Source organism: Thunnus thynnus, chromosome 22, assembly GCF_963924715.1.
Source record: "Thunnus thynnus chromosome 22, fThuThy2.1, whole genome shotgun sequence".
Lineage (NCBI taxonomy): Eukaryota > Metazoa > Chordata > Actinopteri > Scombriformes > Scombridae > Thunnus > Thunnus thynnus.
In genome coordinates this window covers 14,010,796-14,030,794 of record NC_089538.1, presented here as the reverse complement: position 1 = coordinate 14,030,794, position 19,999 = coordinate 14,010,796, and the positions used below count along the sequence as shown (strand labels likewise).

At 40.6% G+C, this 19,999-nt stretch overlaps 1 protein-coding gene and 1 long non-coding RNA gene across 3 annotated transcripts in view; one reads left to right on the top strand and one right to left on the bottom strand.

Annotated features, from left to right (window-relative positions):
- The window catches only part of arap2 (ArfGAP with RhoGAP domain, ankyrin repeat and PH domain 2), a 138,755-nt gene that overhangs the window by 107,084 nt on the left and 11,672 nt on the right, over window positions 1-19,999 (bottom strand). For both annotated transcript variants that reach the window (XM_067579056.1, XM_067579055.1), the window contains one exon: window positions 10,794-10,914. In XM_067579056.1, coding sequence (XP_067435157.1) covers window positions 10,794-10,914 — 121 coding nt within the window. The remainder of the gene's footprint in view (window positions 1-10,793; window positions 10,915-19,999) is intronic.
- Window positions 9,174-17,313, top strand: LOC137174055 (uncharacterized). The gene is made up of 2 exons (XR_010925264.1): window positions 9,174-9,425; window positions 15,974-17,313. It is a non-coding gene; the product is annotated as an uncharacterized lncRNA (long non-coding RNA).

The window sequence follows — 19,999 nt, the reverse complement described above, 5'->3', positions numbered from 1 at the left end:
AAATGAGTTGCTGATCATGAAGAAGACACAGAAATAAAGAATTCTTCTTGTATTTCAGTTTAGAGGTAGTCGTACTATAATTATGATGAGGAAAAAACATCAAACTGTTATTTAACTCTGACCATGTTTGGCAGCTTTGCTCACATAATTATACTTATACTTATTTTCAAACCATACGTTTTCACTTTTAACATCAAGAGAAAAGACTTTTGAGGACCAAACATTGTTTTGGAAAACGCAGCAATATCACGGTAAACACACTGGCTGGAAAATATAAACCTTCCCAAATATGATAAAAATGTACTGTGTAGTTGATGTGCTAGTGGTGAATGAGCTTTTTTTGTGTAACCTGTAACCCTACAAACTAATTTTATTTTATTGTATGTATCCTTTATTTAGCTATGAAGATCCCTTTGAGATACAAAATCTCTTCTTCCAGGGAGACCTGGTCAAGACTGCAGCATAAGCAGTTTCACAACAATTTCACATGATAGAACACATAAAATACATGAAAGCTAAACAAGAAAAAAGAGTAAAAGAAGAGAAACTTATAGGCCATACCATCGATAACCATAACACAATCCATCTCGAGTCAGAGTTGTAAAAAACAGCAACATGTTTTCTTTAGGGCAGTTTGTAAAAGACCTTTAAAGGTATTCAATGAAGGGAGTGCTTCTAAGGTAATGGTATTTTGCAGCTTGCTTGATGCCCAAGGTGCATAAAAGGAGAAAGCGATTTTACAAGCTCTAAGTGCACCCTGGGGACAAGAATCTGATCAGAAGATCTAGTGCTATAGTTGCTGGTCTGATATGATAAAAGGCTGGAGTAGATAGTTCACCTAACAATGTCTTGACAATAAATAGCAACGCGTATTTTTCTCCTATGGTACAGAAAGGACCATCCTAAAGATTCATATAAAAATGAAATGGTGAGTGTGTGAGCCTGCACTTTTTACAAAACGTAAAGCAGCGTGATATGAAGAGTCCAGTTTTTTAAGTAGGGATGAAGTTGCATGCATGTAAATCATATCACTATAATCTAATACAGATACAATTGAGCTTTTCACAATTTTCTTTCCGGCTTCAAACGGAAAGTATTTTTTTAAAACGGAAAAAAGCCTAGTATAATCTATTAATGTGCACATTAAAGGCCAACTTTTCATCAAGCCATATGCCTAGGTATTTGTAGGAGGCGACTCTTTCTCTACATGTACCTTCTAATGTCAAGATAGTGGAATCAGCTTTAGAGCGAGAACAAGTGAAGGTCATAAATTTTGTCTTTTTTTAATTTAGGACCAGTTTTAAAAGTGAGAACTGCATTGATTGAAAAGCGTCGTCCAAGAGCTCTATGGCTTGATTCAAAGAGGGTGCCACCATATAAATGATTGTGTCATCAGCGTATAAATGTATCTTAGTTGGATTTATTCCATGACCTAAGTCATTTACAAAAATAGAAAATAAGATAGGGGCTAAAATAGATCCTTGAGTGACACCTTTGTTTGCTGTAAGTGAGGCTGAGGTATAATTTTCTACCGAGTCACACTGAGTTCTTCTGGATAGATAGTTCTTAAACCAATTCAGAGCCATTTCACTAAGGCATATACAGCTTAGTCTCTGCAATAGCAGTTCATGATATACAGAGTCAAACACTTTGGACAAATCAACAAATAGAGCCACACAATGCTGTTTACTATCTAACTATGATAGCTGCCATTACAAGAGATTCAAATACTCTGGCCATAACAGACAGTTGAAGTTAGTTAATAATATGCTAACTCATGGCCTCGGAAGTAATGCTAGGTTACTACTGTAGGTAATAAGCTAGTTATGGTTGGTGCCTAGTTATCGTTGCTAAAATACGATTGGGCAATCTTTGTTTAGAGGGAGGGATTTAGCAACTATTCTGTAACTGGCACTTCACAAAAACTGTCTGTCCTTGAGCAGGACACTGAATCTCTAACTTATTGTAAATAACCATGGATTACAGCACAGCTAAATGGCTCAAAATGCAGAACAATGCATCATGTTCCAACCAGGTTTATATTCAAACAATGTACACTCAAAAGGCCTCTCAGATATCTTCCTCTGCAACTTTTCAAACGGACATAAAAGAAGACACGAAGCCGGCTCTCTAAAGCCCATTTCCCTACCGCCCAAGACATTGTGCTATCAAAGCCTGCAAAGTGGAAACACCAGAGATACCAAAGGATTGTAAACACACACACACACACACACACACACATCACAAGTCCACAACAGCACCCACTGTGGCAACTGTTCAATACAAGACAGAAAAAAAGAGTACAAGAAAAAGGAAATCAAAAAATCAGATATGAAATCTAAGCTATCAGTTGGGATTGACCTGCAAATTTGAGAAAAGGCAACAAAAATATCTCTTGTACTGCTTTTTTCTAAAAAAAAAAAAAAATCATAAAGGAAGGAAGTTTTTTGAAAAGTAAATGCACTTCTATTCAAAACCTGAGTGGCAATAAACTCAATATCCAAAAACAAAAAAACAACAACTGACAGATTGACAGCCACTTCTCTGAAATATTCAAAGTGACAGAGTGATGGAGTCAGAACAGCAGAGAGAATGTGTGCAGTCGGACAGGGCAGGGCATCACATGCCCTTTTTTAGGAAAGGTATTTTTGGATACCAATGATTGTGACAGGTGGATGGTCACACTTTTTCTCTAATATATAATGAGTAAAGAATCTTTACTTGGTGTAATCACATCCGTTTCATTATCCATTATTACGCTTGTTATGTGCCAGTTCTTTTCTGAAGAGGAAAAATGCCGAAACACAAATCATGCCACTAAAATCAATTGTACTATTAGCTTTGTACTGTGGGCTGAGGAAGCATGAGGAAATGTTTGGATTAGGTTAACAAATTACACTCTTGAAGCATGCCAATTTAAGAGTAGAGAGAGTAATTGTTTTTGTGATACTCTATTGATCTTCTTGATGGAAATATGTGTCTATTCACTTTTCTTCCCACAGCTCATGTAAAGAACAGAAGGCTTGTAGCTGGTGGGGAATCAGCGCCTCGCTCAAATACACCTCAGGAGTGAATATGATCCAACAACAACTCAGTCCAGTGCTCTGGTACAGAAGAACACTGTTAGACATCTCACTACCTAGATGACTGAGATGAATCTACACAGATTTATCTCATAACTAATACATTTGAATGCAGGTCATATGTTACACAAATCCTTTAGAGATAACTAATTATCAGTGTCTATTCTTGACTTAGTCAAGCTTGTGGCATTAAAAAAGAAAAATAAAATGGTAAATGAAACATTTTCTAACAAGCCAGAGAGCTATTTTGTGATGATTACTTCCAGTTGCAGGTGCTTGTGGTGGTAGATACCAATTTTACCCTAAACAAGCAAGGAAAATAATTACTGGACCAACATTATTTAAAGCCAGAAACTGGCTTAATAATATGTTTGTGGCAAATGGGGACACTGCAGGTTTTCAAAATCCAAGCAGAGCTGCAACGATTTGTCAGTAATTCTAATGAAGCAAAAATGCCAAAAAAATTATCTGGGTTCAGCTCCTCTAATGTGAGGATTTGCTGCCTCTCTCTGTTGTATATCATTGTAAACCAAATATCTTTGGGGTTTTGACTGTTGGTCCTTATGTCACATAGGACATAAGGAATAAACAATGGACATTTTTCAGTATTTTCTGATCATGCATCTTTATCATCACAGGAGAAATAAAATGTTTTTCTTGCACCTCACAGAGTGTCCCTTCACTTTAAGGTGTGAACTATTGAGTGCACATGTAGATGCAACTCTCTTTGACCACAGGTGCTTGTTAATTGGTGGCACATCATATCACTTTTAGTGTTCGTCTTATCTCTCTATTTGTGTCTGTTAGGGTCAACCGCATTTTGGGTCCGGCCTAATTATCCTCAGGTCTGTTTGGATCAGGTCTGACTGTCTTAAAAAATTAATTTATGCAAGGTTTCAGTTGGGTTTTCCGTGGGTCAAAAATCTGAAATTCTCCAACTTGTCATGAATGAGTTAACATTAAAATGACTGCCAACTGAGCTTGCATTACACTCAGTGACCTGCCGGTGTGTCCTCAACAGGCTCTCCCTCTGTTGAGTGACAGAGGGAGGGTGGCGTTCTCAATGACATGTCAATCATTTTGCAGCCGCTGTCGACCTGACATTGTCTTAAACTGACCTTAATTAGCCTCTTGACTGTGACCTCCTGACCCTCCTGTAGCCTTTTTGCAGACGTGTGCCTCTCTTTGACCTTGCATGTGTATATGTACCAACATCTCCACTTCTGAAGAAAAGTTCCTCCTCCCTGGGCATTTCTTCACACTTTAACCCCCCTCCCTGAACCCCCAAAAACTGTATCCACTGCCTGGTCCTGATTTTAACTCTCCTGGTCTGGCTACCTCCCAGATTCTTATGAATTCACAAAGAGCTGGCATCAATAATGAATCACCTACTCAATTATTGACTCCTCTTTACATCACTAGGCTTTACTGTTCCGTTCCCACCGTGCTTTCTGAGTTCCATTACCTGTCCTGTGCTCACTTATTTGCCTGTTCATTTATTCAGGGCCTTCCTTTCTCCCTCTGCTCTCCCTCTTCGCCCAAGCTGTCAATCTGAGCGCAGGAGGGCGGGATGGAGCTTGGAAGGAGGTGGGAGGATTGCGAGAAACTTGAGAGAAACAGAGCAGATAGTGGCATGCACCTCCGCCTGTGTGTTATGGTAGCATGTGTGCATCTGAATGTGTCTTGCATATGTTTTGAGTATATGTTTTTGTTCATTTGTCTCGCACATCAACCTTCAGCGAAGCTTGCCAAATTATCACTCGCTAAGAGATCCTGGATGTATAGACATGTATTTGAAAGACAATTCCACTTTACATGGAGAGAGAGACGGGGAGAGTGGCAGATAATCCTCATTGAAAGTGGATGAGATGAGAGCCAGGTCCACTCTGCGCTCGACAGTGATCTTACAGGACGCCCACACAGTCTCCATCAACAGGAATAAAAAAGAGAAAGAGAGAAAAATACATAAAGTAGAGAGATTGTGGCCATTTGCTTTGTCTTCTCTCCTTTCAATCATGTCATGCCAATGTACAGTGCATATATACACATGATTCAATGTTTACATTCTGTATCATTCATCGTTCAAAACATGTTCGCTCATAATCGCTCAAATCATGATGAAAAATATCTGTAGTTGTCCATGGAGCGATTTAACATTTTTCAGCTCATTGTTTTGGTTTTTTACAACCTGCAACTTTACTATCTTTATTCACTCTCACCACTCTCATCTGTGTTGCTTGTTGGCAACAAACTGGTGAAAACAGTGGAGAATTTAGCAACTAAAGAGCCTGAGATATTCCTCTCCCGAAATGGTGACAAAGATGGAGCAATAAAATGAAAGAAAAACAAAACGGAAAAGTGAAATATGTCTTGTATAAACAACTTAAGCACCACTGTATGTCCTCTTGAGTTTTTATTTCTGCCATCATCCTCTCTCTGGTCTTTTAATTGTTCTTAAACTCTACATCTCTCTAACTCTTTCCTGTCATTTCAAACAAATCCAACATGTGTTATGAGCGGGGTTGTGGAAAGGCAATTGCCGAAGCATCGGAATACAAATCAACATTTTTTTCCCCCCACAATAAATCCCATCTTCTCTCTTGTAACATGTTTGTCTGCATCCCCTCCACACCTCTCCAACACTCTCCCCGTCTGTCTTGACTGCTTTCCATCACTCTCCTCCGTGTCTCTTCCTGCCAAACTCTCCTTCCTTCTTGCTTTCTTCTCCCCCCGTTGCTGCCACTACTCTCCACATCACTCCCTCCCTTCCTTCCTCCTCCCTTGCTCTCTTTTCTTTTTCCTCACTCCATCTCTGCCTCCCTCCCTGCCTGCCTGCCTGCCTGCCTGCCTTCCTTCCTCCTTCCATCTCCACTCTCTCAAGCTGACAGTACCTGAGGGAAGAGGCCACCTGCGGACCAAGTGGAGAATCAGCCGACAGCTGTGTGCACACTCTCTCCGGTGGCCTTCAATTATTCACTCACTTCTCCCCCCCTCCTTTTCCCCCTCTCCATCTTCACTCTGCCCTTTTCATCTCCCCCTGCCGTCTCTGCCTTTACCTCTCTGTTGCTTTTTCACACCGAGATTGCATGTCTGCTTCTCTCGTTCTACTCAGTCCTGTTATTCCCTCGTTTAATCCCTTCCTCCCCTTGTTGCGCCCATCCTGCGTTTTTTCTGTCCCTCTTCGATGCCTTTAACACTCTCACACACTCCTCTGACCATCACTCCATCATTTTCTCCCCCTCTCACCCTTACTGCATCAGCCCAGTGGCTCCTTAACTCCACTTCACTAACCTACTCCTTCTCTTTCCCTCTGTCTCCTCATGTCTCCCTCTTTCTCGTGTGTTTCCCCAAAGATTGATGACTCTCCGCTACAAGGCGAGTGGGCCTGTTTAAAGATGCATGAGGTGATGAGGCCAAGTTTTCTCCTTCTCTTTCCCTCTGCATCTCTCCGCCCGACCCTTCCTTCTGACGGCGGAGCCACCTCTGCGAGAGGCTTCCCACAGATCCGAGGCAGTTAGAGGCCACCTCCAAATCAGACAGCCTCCTCCACCACCCCCCCCCCCCCCCCCCCCCTCTACCTCCAGCTCTTGTCAGAACGGCTGAGTGTGACGTATGACGATCAGCTAGCCGACAGTGTGATAAATGATGCCGCTGAGCACCCGCGACTCATAAACGGACAAAAAAAGCTGGCAGTCATCGATATGATGATGCACTGAATCAACAGGGAGAGGAGAGATCACTGATGCTCAGTACTCAGTGTGGTGAAAAATAAATAAATTAATGAAAACAGTTTGAAGGGCAAGCTGTTGGCTTTATTGTTTTTTTTAAACCTGTGGTGATGTGAAATTGCTTGAAAAAGAGATCCAATTCAAATGTTTATATTTTATCTCATAATAAAAGAATACAAATTTTATTTTCCCCACCACACAATATACAGTAGTTATTGTGTTGTATGCCATCACAAACATGGCTGCTGACCTACACACAAGCATGAAATGAGGCCTTCATTTAGTGTATAAATAAGCTGATGAACTGTTACAGCATGTGACCTCAAGTGTTACACATAAATTATTTGGTTTAACACTTAAGAGATTACAGGTTTTTGGGGTCGCTCCTGTGGCTTTGGGGTTAAGTGGCCAACCATAAAACAGCAACACCCCCAAGTTCAATACCCAGCTGGGGACCTTTGTTGCATATCTTCCTTCCTCGTTTCTTGTCATCTCTCTACTGGCTCTATCTAATACAGGCATGAAATGCCCAAAACCTAATTAAAAAACCAAGAGATTAAAGGTTTTCCCCCTATTTAGAATGGAGTGGAGGTATCATATAATAGAGGGAGCAGTTAAAACTAATTGAAAGTGCAACTGACCAAAACAGTATGCATGGGGATAGTTATTACTACAGAGAAAAGACCATTACTGTTGCGTATTGCAAAATCATTTCCACAAAACAATGGCTGATTCTGAATTTTGTGGGTCCAAGGTTATCAACCAAGCTTGTATCAAGTCCCTCTGCTGTCGTCTCAAATGGCAGAAAAAGATGTTGTGAATATTCAACACTAATTTCTGAAAATATGACTACAAACAAAATTAATGGCAGGTAAAGTATATTTTAAACCTATATATATGTGGAATTGTAGTGACTGTTGTTGATGCTTGAGTACAAACACTGAAGTACTTTCAAAATGCTAGTTGATTGTTTAACAAGTCTTTTCATGTCTTCTTTGATCTAGAATACATAGCAGAGCTTTGCTAACCTTCAACTATTAGCTACAAAATAACTCCCACTTTAGTTAAAGCTGCACAAATCAATACTTTTATGTTGCCATTAGTAAATGATAAAAATGACTACGTGTAATTTGAAAGGTGTCGCTCCTGGTAAGAATCCACAGAGAATTATTACCTGACTGTAGTTTTCGTTCAGCTTTCCAGAGCGTTTTAATGTCTTTGAGCACATTGTTTTGATTTTTCAACTGGTGCTTTTGAATAACACTCAACCCCTTTTACTGCAGCCAGAGGCAGCTGTTTTCACCAGAGACCTCTGATAAACCAACTGTACACTAACTTCCCAGCACCAGATGGCCAAGACAAAAAGTTACTAAAGTAACTGGCTTAACATAGTGGAGCATTTAGTTGCTAGAGAGCCTGATATTTCCTTTAGGAGTTGGTGAAGACCAAAGCAGAACTAAAGGAGAGAGAGTGAATAGAATAATGAGTGAATATTGCACTTAAATTTATTGGGCAATTGGAAACAACTCGAAGTGAATGCTAATGTTTCATAAATATGCAACTGACTTCTAGTACAGTATCTTTGCAATACCATTTATAAGGTGATAATATGTCAGTGCTGTGTTTACAGCTCGTTGTGGTACCCCTAAGAAAACAATTAATCCAGATTTAAGCGTCAAATCAGTGTTACTTTTGTACTATCACGGCATGAACTGGCATGAACTTCTGTGACTGTCGCTTTCCAATATATTCTTTTATATTGCTGTGAACCTCAGATGGCACAATGCTTCTTTACATTAATAATAACACATGACAGACATTGATATGAATGGCCAAGAGTGAATAAGTGAACAAAGTACAACCAGAATGCTTCTGACATGGTGTAGACCACTGAGTTTGTCCATAAAAGCAGCTCGAGTACTTGACCGTCAAGTGTCTTGCTCAACATTGTTTGAAGCGTGTCTTATTCAGACTTATACAGCTGGAATTTGAGGTATTTTTTCTGTTCACAAGCTTGCTTCTATGACAATTAGACCACCAGCTTACACTGACTAATGAGGCACAACATCTGGAGTGTTATTTCTAGTTGAGCATCAAGCATAAAATGACCAGCTGAACCTATCAGCAATAAGCAGATGCTCAATACCGATGATGAGTAGGTCAAATAATGATTATTCTATTTCTAGCTCAACAGATGTCAATATGTCAATAACTCTGACTGAGGTCTCAATGATCTGGTCAATAAACCTTTCAGTTTTACAATGTTCCTAATATCCACATTGTACCACACAATGAGTCATAACCATGCAAAACTCAATTTCTCTGATCTCAGTCGTTCAAATGAATCGGAGTGCGGCCAGCATCTGACCCCAGAAATGAACCCTTGATTAGTGAATCAGCAGTTTGACCTGAGCTGCCTAATAGACTGCCATCAAGCAGGCAGGAGGTAAGGTGCGGAAAGTGTCTCTTTCCCCTCTCATTAAGGCCGACACAGACAAAGCTTCCAGCTGAAATACGATAAGCAGAGACAACTCTTACTCCGTTTTGTCTGACAGAGGAGAAGAAGAGACACTGGAGGAAGGACTATTAAAAAGGACAGTTCCTGAGATTCGAGGTTTGCTCTTCTTTTTTTTTACATATTCTATCATTTTAGACTGACTTAATAATGTAGCTTCAGACAGGGATATGAAGTTATTACTTTCACTGAGATCTCCCTGAGCATATTTATAAAGCATTTACTAGAAAATAATGAGGGAAAACAGTTCAACAGTTTGAGAAATAAACTTACTTGCTTTCTATCTGAGAGTAAGATGAGAAGATCAATATCAATCTCACATCTATGTGGTAACTACTGAGCTGAAGTCAAGGCGTGTTTAGCCTAGCATAGCACAAAGACAGCGGAAACAGCTAACCTAACACTGTTTACAGTTTAAAAAAAATGTCTACGAACAACTCTAAATCTGTCTACACAATGTATCTTTTTTTAACTGTACATAGATATAAAGATTTTAGGGAGAGTTTTGTAATGGAGCTATTTTTTGACAAACTGTGCAGCATCTCTGGCTATTGTGCAAGTTGCAGAATACGGTCAATAAGCACAGGTTTTGGTTTCTGTACAAGCAGGATGGTAAAAGTTTGTGTTTCCCACTGTGTAACTTCCCCTAAAACCAAAAATTAGCTGTTTCATATGTCTGTTTATGTCCATGCTAAACACATGAGCTATATTATGTTAGCTAGCTAGTTTCAGAAGTGCTGGTGGGTGTATATTTGGATGGAGCAGGGCTAGCTGTTTTAGTCCACTCTTCCTGTGCTAAGCTAGGCTAACTTCAGCTCTGTACTTAACGTACAAACATTAAATAGAGACTGTACAGATTAACCAAAGAAGATGTAAAGTAACTGAGCTTTAGAGGTGCTAATGGGTGGATTTGTTACTTTTGGACAGAGACAAGCTAGCCGTTCCCCTCTGTTTCCAGTCTTTGTGCAAAGCTAAGCTAACAGGCTGGTGGGGGTACCTTCATATTTATCATACAAACATGAGAGTGGTATCAATCTTCTCATCTCATTCAGGGAAGGTAAGCAAATTTACCAAAATGTTGAACTTTTCCTTTCAGAGGGGAGCAGTGCAAAATCGAAATCAAAGATTAAATGAAATGGCAGAGAGAGAAATACATGTGGAGAAAGAGAGACAAGAAGAGAGAAAGAAGTGAGACAAAAGATCACCACAGAGACATTTAGAGAGAGTGAGGTAAGAATGAAAAAGAGACGGACAGGAAGGGAGGGGGGAGAGGGAAAGGACAGAAAGAGGCGGAGATACAGGGGGAGAGCGAGAGAGAAAAACAAGGCTAGACAGGGAATCGGATGGTCAGAGCGAGAGAGGCAGACTGACAAGCAGAAAGAACAGAGTTAGTAGCTGATAAGTGACTGAAAAATACAGATGAGGGAGAGGGAAACAGAAAAAAATTAAAAGATGCACTTGTTCTACCTTCTCTATCAGCCCGGAAAATGAAGGTCCGAAGGGTGGTGACTACCTCAAACTTGTTGTCGCCCAATCCTCGCACCTGTCTGATGCCGCTGGCCAGGATCATACCTTTGGAATACATCTCCTAAACAGAGACACAAATAAACACACACTAAATAGGTATATAAACACAAGCAGACAGTCGCACAGCACCATGCATGCTAATAACGTTACTGAATTGCTGCTTATTCCTATTATCTGCATCTGTAGACCCACAATTACTTGACATGAGAGTGTCAACGCATTGTTTGCATCAATAGATGTGTAATTTTATGCTGTATTACCGTCGGCTGGGATAGTCGTTCAGTTTGAAACACCACTGACAGACATCCTCATCAAACCAGAGCCATAACCCATCAATACAGTGTCAAATTTATTTGCAGTAATAGCTTCCCTGTTCCCTTTCAAGCAATAACTTTAATAAATGGCATAGAGCTGTTGGACGAGAAGCATTTGAATCAAATCAGGAAACTATATGTTTTCCTATGAGCCAGCGCAAATGACCATAACTCAAATTATGAACTTGAAATGGTCTGAAAAGTGAACCCAAATTGCATTAAAGAAGCACAAACAAGAATAACACACATCAGCGCTGTCGTCTGGGTGTAAGGAGATATCATAAAACAAATCTACAAGCCGAAAACAAACTTCTCAAATATTTAAAAGGAGACATGCTTGCTGTATTGGGGATTTGGGTAAAGCACAGGATGTGCTTGATGGGGTAATGTGGGATTTGGCTGTGTGTATTGTTTCATTACTTCCATGTTTTCCCCCAGCAGCTCTTGTGAAGGCATCCAAATAAGGAGGATGTTGCACTAGAGGCTTCATGACCCTCTTTACAGTCTCCCTTGACAATGGCAATTAAAGTACTGGGTCAATGTCAGTGTGAAAAAAAAGAGAAATGGATGGCAACAAAAACAAATCAATCCTCAATATTATCACTTCTAAAGAAGCAAGGACGGAATAGAACCGGCGTCAAATCAGTATTCAGACCCCGATGTGACAAGTACGGCAGGGAAATGCCCTTAAAGTAGGTGGAAAAAGGCGAGAACATCTCAGATTATAATGTTCCTGCAATAGAGTGAACTGAGGGACAGTACATTACATATATATATATATACCTATAACTTTTATTTAAACAGGGAGGGCCATTGAGAGCAAGCTCTCTTTTACAAGGACACCCTGGATTATAGTACATATAAAAGCACATGAAAGTTACGGTATACATCAACAGCAAATCATATATAAGAATAATAGAAACCATAAAAGTACACATAAAAACAATAAAAGCACACAAAAATTACATATTACATCAATAGATTATATAACAAACAAGCCAAATACATCAACATCATCATCTAATTTTACAAACTTCTGCAGATTGGTCCACTTGTGCTGAGCACAGTATTTAAAAGCCACTTTCCCAATCTCAGTACTAACATGATGATTTTCAAGGACCAAATAGTCTTGGTACATAGTGCAGTGTGACAATGATCTATAGTTAAAAAGACATGTGAGATACCCAGGAAGTTTGCCAAGAAGTGCTTTGTAAATAAGTAGAATTCAGTACCGTTCTCCTCTCATTGCCAACCAATGCCACCCAAATTTCTTATATAGAATACAACAATACGCTCTGAAGCCATCCCCAGTTACGAACCAAACGGTGGAATGACAGACTGCATCGAGAGGTTTAAGAGTAGAGGTAGGAGAGTGCATATAAATTACATTGCCATAGTCCATAATGGATAAAAAGGTTGACTGAACAATTTGCTTTCTGCAATTCTGGGTAATACATGCCTTATTTCTATAAAAGAATGCCAGTTTTGCTTTTAAGGGCTTAGTCAGCTCATTAATATGTTTTTTTTTTTGAAGCACAGCTTGTCATCAAGCCAGAAACCAAGGTATTTATAAGAGGATATTCTTTCAATTGGTGTCCCATTAAGGGTAGTACTATTCACTTCAATGTGACTGTTGTCAGTTTTCAAGAAATAGACTAACAGTTCCACTAAAGTTACGCTTCTGCAGCAGCGTGAAAATCACTAGGTTATAAAAAAGACAAAAAGACTGCAGATGCATTGTCCATGTCGATAATGTCATTATTTTTGCAAAGCATGAAAAAAAAACCTAGACATGTCGATCTTCATAGGGGCTCGACCTGAATTTTGATTCTCTACAGTCCTGTGCACAACATAATAGCTTGTGGTGATTGCCATGCACAACGCTATGTTTGCTCTACTGTATCGTCGCTGTCACCACCCTGCAAAAGACACAAGAGTGCGGAGTAAGCGAAGGACGGATGAATGGAGGAAGAAAAGGAAGTGAACTTCTGACACCCTCTCGCCATTCTTAATTAAGCCGCTGACCTTGCCATCCACAAAAAGCCTATTTCTAGAGACCATACAGCCAAAAATACCAGCCGGGACAGTCAGTTAGGGAGAGGGAGGGACGGATGGAGGGAGCGTGAAATGAAAAAAAAAAAGGAGAGAAATTAGGTTTGTGTGAAAGGCCAAGGAGAGGACTTGAGAGAAAGAAAATGGAAAGGAGCGTGGAAAGATACAATGGGGAAAAAAAAGGGAAAAAAAAGATAATAACAGAGGAAGAAGCGACTGTGAAAATCCATAATCAAGAAGAGGAAGAGACGCGGCTGGAGGAGTGCGTTGCAGAAGAGGGAGGAGGCAAAAAAAAAAAAAAAAAAGGAGGCGTGTGGGAAAGAGAGACATCATGGTAGAAATGAAGATGCCTAAGAGGGTCAGGGAGGGGTCCGTCTCATATTAAAGCAGCATGTTAACAATGGCAAGAAGTGGCTCAACCTAATTACCGACAGCCAACCTGTGCATTTCTCTCCCCAGGAGTTTCGCACCAATATCTCCCTCTTTCTGTCTCTAAATTTAGATAGAAGTTAAAGGAAGGTGAGGAAAGGAGAAACAAAGTGTGTGTGTGCAAGTGTGTGTGTGTGTGTGTGGATGAATTAGCTTGGTGGCTGATAATTATACCCCCAGTATGGGTTAACAGTAATTAATTGTTTTAATTCTAGTTTTGGGGTCATGAAGGAGAGAGTTGTTTAATTGTGAATTGTGCATCTGTAAATACTCTCACGGCAGAGTCGGCGGGGGAGATGATGAAAAGGAGCGGTCAGCGTTAAGGCGGCCGATTCAGACACAACACCGTGCGTTACAGCCGCCCCCGCACCCACCGAGACACACACACACACACACACATAATGTTTATAGACTTATCTCGAGAGGATGGACTGCCAAGGAAGCAATGAGGCCTAACTATCTCTCTTTCTCCAATAACAGACACACCTGACTCAACTCCCTCAGCCAAAGATCTCCTCTACAGTACACTTATTCCCCTCGTTCTGACCTCCCTCCCTCCCACTCTCGACTCCCTCACTCCCACATCCTCTCGTTCGGGCTATCTCTCTACCGCTCCTTTTACCCTTCCAACATCTGTCAACCTGTGTCATTTCGCGGGGCGGTGTCGCTCTTTGTGTGTGTGTGTGTGTATTTGTGGAAACTGCTTAACTGTCTCTCTTCTTTTGAAAAAAAAAAAACAACCCGGTAAACTTCAGGAAACAATTAAGGCAAAGCAATGGAGCTAAAGCCTACAATAATGGAGGCAGTGTGTGGAGAAAAGCAGGGAGGAGGGTAAAGAGGGTGGAAAGAGTTTTACCAGCATAAGGAGTTAAAGCTCTGGTGTTTCTATAGCATCTCGTTTTCAGTGGAGGCATGAGGACACCAACTGGTTATAGTGAAAAACTGCACCTGATTAAAAAAAAAAAAATGCTTGTGGGCAAAAATGCATCTCTGATCAGTGTTTTACCAAGTGAGGTGCCTTAAGGATTTTTAAAGATGATACTCCCAGGCAGAGATGTTTTCCAGTCTTTTGGGGCGAGTCTAACTCATGTGTCGAGTCCTTGGCGGTTCTCAGGTCAACTGCAGGTCTCTGAATGCTGAATATTACAACATTTCTTTTCAAACCTTTGTTGATAATGGGGGGGTTTTTATAGCATTTTTAGTTAAGACTCATTTGTTTCATTGCATAGGTCTTGTGATTAAATATTAAACAGTGTGCGGTCATGTGAGGCCTGCCTATCACGGTCTCATTTATTTTTTAATGTTCTAGGATTTAACAAGGTCAAAAATCTCTTTCAGGTCTTTAGGGAGTCAAGTCTCACAGAAGTCAAGTCCAAGCCCAAACCATTTTTGGTGTCAGGTTTTAAAACTTAAAGCTACATTCATTATTTGTTTTTGTGATTTTGGGTGGCGGTGCAACAAGCTGTAAAAGCAATATTGACAAACTGGCACCTTAAAAAGTTGATATAGCTAACATGTTAGCAAACACTGCCCAGTAGTTACACACCCAGCAAACAACATTAACATTCATTTAGAGTTGTGTTTGTGTCAATATTCACTCTCTTTTTAACTAGCTTTGCTCTAAACAAACTCCAGAGGGAAATATCTGGCTCTTTAGCCGCTAGGTGTTTACTAGCTAGTGGCTAGCTTTCTCTGTAAGGTGTGTGATTCTGGGAAGCTGGTGGTCATGGTTTTCACAGTTTCTTTTTGCTGAAAATAGATCCCCACTGTGGTTGGAACACTGATGATGATGTGACAGTGAACCACAACAAAGGCATGGGCCATAAAACCAAAACAATGGGCTGAAAGGTGTTATAGAAACTATGCAGAGCTGAGAGGAACTGCAGAGTCATGTGATCATTCTCTGTGGGTTCATCACTACGAGTGAAGCCTTTCGCATAACACGTACGCATTTTATCTATTGTTAGCATAAGAATATTGATTAGGGCAGCTTTAAGGAATAATTATGTGATTGTTTTTCTCTAGGGAACAATTTAAAGTTGTAAATCTAGCCAAGAGTTGGCCCAGAGGTGAATTTGATGAATTAAATGTCTCTCTCTATATTAGATTACTGTGAGAACACCCAAACTGCTTAATCACAAACTTGAGATATATCTCTATTAGAATAAACCTTTTTTTAAATGAAAAAATCTTGATTATTGAAATATGACAAGACGTGTTTACATTTTAAATGTATGAAACCATGAAAAGAATGAAGTTAATGAGACCAAACATGAATCAAGGAGGTGAAAAGCTTCTATATATATTTTTTTTTTTTTGTTACAGTAAGTGTCAGCGCAGGCATCTTGGGAAGACACGGGAGGGAGTAAGCAGAGGAGCTTTCAGGCTTGGCAAGAGAGAGATCTGCAGCATCAGACAGTCAGACAGACAATCAGGCAGACTGACACACTGAAAGACTGATCCTCGATCCTAAAACCTCATCACCCCTTTGGCCTCCTATCCAGCCTCATCCCCCTCCTCCTCCTCCTCCTCCATCCTCTCATCCCTTCATCCCTCACAGCCATCCTCCTCACTTCCTCCCCTCACTACCCTGAAGCCAGGCTTTGGACTGTTTTCACAAACACACACACACACGCCCGCGCACACACACACATCCACGCAGACACACACGACACCACATCAGGACCCCTAAAGACTACATCTCAGGCCCAAAGCGATCTCCCGAGTCAATCCTGGTGTTGACGAAATCAGGCGAAAGGGGTGATTGATGAGACGGATCGGATACGAACGCTGCAGAGAGGGAGAAGTGAGACTGAGGATCTCGCTACTCTCCCACGCCACCTTCACTACCCCGATGATGACATCACCGCGGCCAGAGACCTTCAAGCTGCGACTGTGATTAAGTGCGATTAGTTCTGTCTGGGGCTGACAGATCCCAGAGGATTTCAAACTACAAAAGAGTTTTTTTGGGGTGTTGAAAGTTTGAGAAAGAGAACAAGCATGGGAATGTTCCACTGTGTAGGTATTTTTTTGTTTTTGTGTACGGGGGGACACGCCATGACAGACAGATCAAACTGTCCCCATATCTGTCCGAACTAAACCCTAGAGCACGCTTTTCCCAAAAACATTTTTAACATCTGCAAAAAAAAAAAAAAAAAAAAATCCAGAATCACAGAGAGGAGAGTCCAAGATGTCTACAACTGGAATAATCTCATAATTAGATGAAATTATCAGTCAATTAATCGGTTTCAGTCATTTTTCAAGCAAAAACTTTCTCTGGTTCCGTATTTTCAAATGTGTTGATTTGTTGCTTTTTTCGTCTCGTGCTATATTACTGAATTAGAGCTGAAAGTATTAGTTTATTAATCAATTAGTTGATCGACAGGTAATTAAGCAGCGACTCTTCTCTGCATAATATCCTTGCTAACTGAATATCCTTGTCCTTGCAATGAAGATGTTTTCTCCCTACCAATGTCTGCGCTTTATTCTTACACATATACATTGCACACACTTTCTTTTTTCATTTTTGTATTCTATTCTTTATTTTATTGCACATTTTATTAGATTTTTTTAGTCTTATTCTATATATATTTATACAGCCTCTTGCTCAGCTGCTGTAACACGTGAATTTCCCCCACAGGGATCAATAAAGTGATATCTTTTCATGGGCTGTTATTCATCTTGAGCTTTAGGAGATTGTGATGCTCATTTTTTACAAATTTCGATCAATGGAGGAAATATCTGACAAACTAATCGACAATGAAAATAATCATAATCAGCCCTAATTAGTTGCTTAGTTTTTGTACCCTGTCATGTCAACATGACAGCAATATGGAAGAAAATGTCTTGCAGTGTGAGCAGTACAGCGATCCTGCTAGTCTGCACTAGCTATAAAAGCACACACATACATGTCTCTGCACTGTGAGGGAAAGCAAACCACAGACTCATATTTCAATTTCTGACATAAAGTGGTGCTGAGAGACTTCCTGTCCGTCCGTGCAATCTTCTCCTACCCTCTCGTTCGCCCTGTGGAGGTGGCACTGTGCGGCGCACGGGGTGGTGCGGGGGCCTCAGCTGGCCGCACAAAGCAGGGATGACAGAGAGATTGTGCGCGACCTCTCCGCTCACCCGAAACATGATGAAGCCCTCTGCTTTCTCAGAGGGGAGAGTCACATTGGCAGGATGACTTTAAAAAAGTCTAAACAACAATCCCTGTTCTCTCTCTCTCTCTCTTTCACACACACACACACACACACACACACATACAAGGCAAACTTTCATCTTTCCAAAAACTGTCGTGCCTCCGCCAACAGTGACACAGGAGTAAAAAGTGCTGACTCGCTGGCCTCCCTGCCTAATCCCACTCCGCCGGCGATGGAGCGTGTCCTGATAAATAAAGCAACAAATGCAATGGAAAGAGAAAACGAGGGGGGAAAAAAAAAAAAAGAGAGAGCGAGCACAGAGGGCTATAATTAGTAAGTGATTAACGAGCAGGCATCAGACAGGTCCCACATCATTGATTGTGATGTTGTGCAATGCTGCTGCAGCGAAAACGAGCCGGCCCTGGGAGGGGGCGCCGAGGTCACCGCTCACACACAAACAAACACACACACACACACACACACAGACAGAAATGTGTTTGTTCTCAGTGCGAGATATATCCAACAGTCATTAGCAAGAACATGAAGGTGAAGCACATTATGTCAGATAGGTTATGGCCCCCTTGAGAGTCACTCGAGAACAAAGAATTCCACGCGTTAAAAGCGGTTTTGAAGTGTGTTCATATACTAATCATGTACACTTAACATTTCTGCAGACCATTTTTCAAATGCATGGAGTACAAGTTGAGATTTTTTTGAGGCAGCCATCGGTTTATTTTCATTTCTGTGTGGTATGAAAATCAGTTAGCAGACTCTTATCAATCAAGCGTGTGTTCATTTTTATCAATGTTGCCTTATTGTTGCCAAATAGTTGCGTTTAAGTGCAGATTGATTCGAAATGTCTCCTGGTTATATTGCTGTGTTGAGCATTTTGGCATATTTTGTTAATTACATTTTTATTCCCCCAAACAAAAAAGGTATCAAAAAAGCATTATCCAGTCCTATGTATTTGAAATTCACTTAGACAGATTGTATGATGGAAGCCTTTTCAAGGCTCTGCTAATAGATTTTCATATCCAGTAGTATGAAAGAGAGTGAAAGTCAATTGCTTATGGCTAGATTGCAAAAAGAGAGTGTTGAGCAGAACTAGTTCGAAAGGACAAACCTGGTCATATAAAAGGACATCCAGCCATGGTGCATGAGCATGCATCTTGGCTGATAGCTTTTTTTTTAGATTGTCTCAGTTGATGATCATTTAAATCTGCAGCCAAAACCAGTGTGTAAATACAGGCCCAATACAAAAAAAGCTTGTGGAAAAAATAACAATGCTGTCTAGGCTACAAAGGTGGAAGTTAAAGTCCTGTCTTGCTTACATCTCCTCTCCAGATTTTGCTTTTTCAACCGTCCATACTCCCCCCCCCCCCCCCAATCCCACCCTTCATCTCTCCCCTCTCCGTCCCTCCTTTTTTTCTGATGGTGAGGCAGGTAACGCAAAGTGAAATTTCAAACTCAGCTGTCAGACAGAAGGAGAATGAAGAAAAGGTACGGGGGAGGCAAAGAGAGGGATGAAAAGTAACTCAATACAGAAGAGTTTTAAAAGATTTCTCTGACCATCTTTTGGTTAAAACGTCTTTGTCATCTGAAACCTCAGCTAACAGAGGCTTCTGGAAACTTCATACACAGAGTTTAAAAGATGAAGATTTGATAACAGAATCTGATACTAAACTATGGGAAATACTAAAATAGAGAAGATTTCTTTAAATTTAATTGTAAAGAATTTAATAAAAAGATAAAAATGATGGAAAACAATATGTGCTGTGGTAATACAGCAGACTGTAATCGACAGCGACACAGTAATCAAAAAGGTACTTGCTGACCCCCATAGGAGGAGAAGTATAGATAAATCTCATTGCCTTCCATGGAACATTTAGGACTTATGATCTGACAGCGCTGGACTCTCCGTACTTTATAAATGTCCTGCACTTTAACACTTTATTATTTAATATATTTGTAAATTTTGTTGTGATATTCAATAAAGGTCTTTAAAAACGCAAAGAGAGGGAGAAATGCTGAGGGAGGCAAAAAAAAAAAAAAAAAGAGAGAGGAGAGACTTCCCACTCCCTACCCTTTCTCGGGGAACTGGTCAGGTGCCAACATCAATGTACTTTACTGTATGGCTGGGCGGGCACAGAAAGTGCTGGCCCGTCATGCATGGCGTAATGTCGCTCTGTCCTTGCCCTCGCTCTTTACC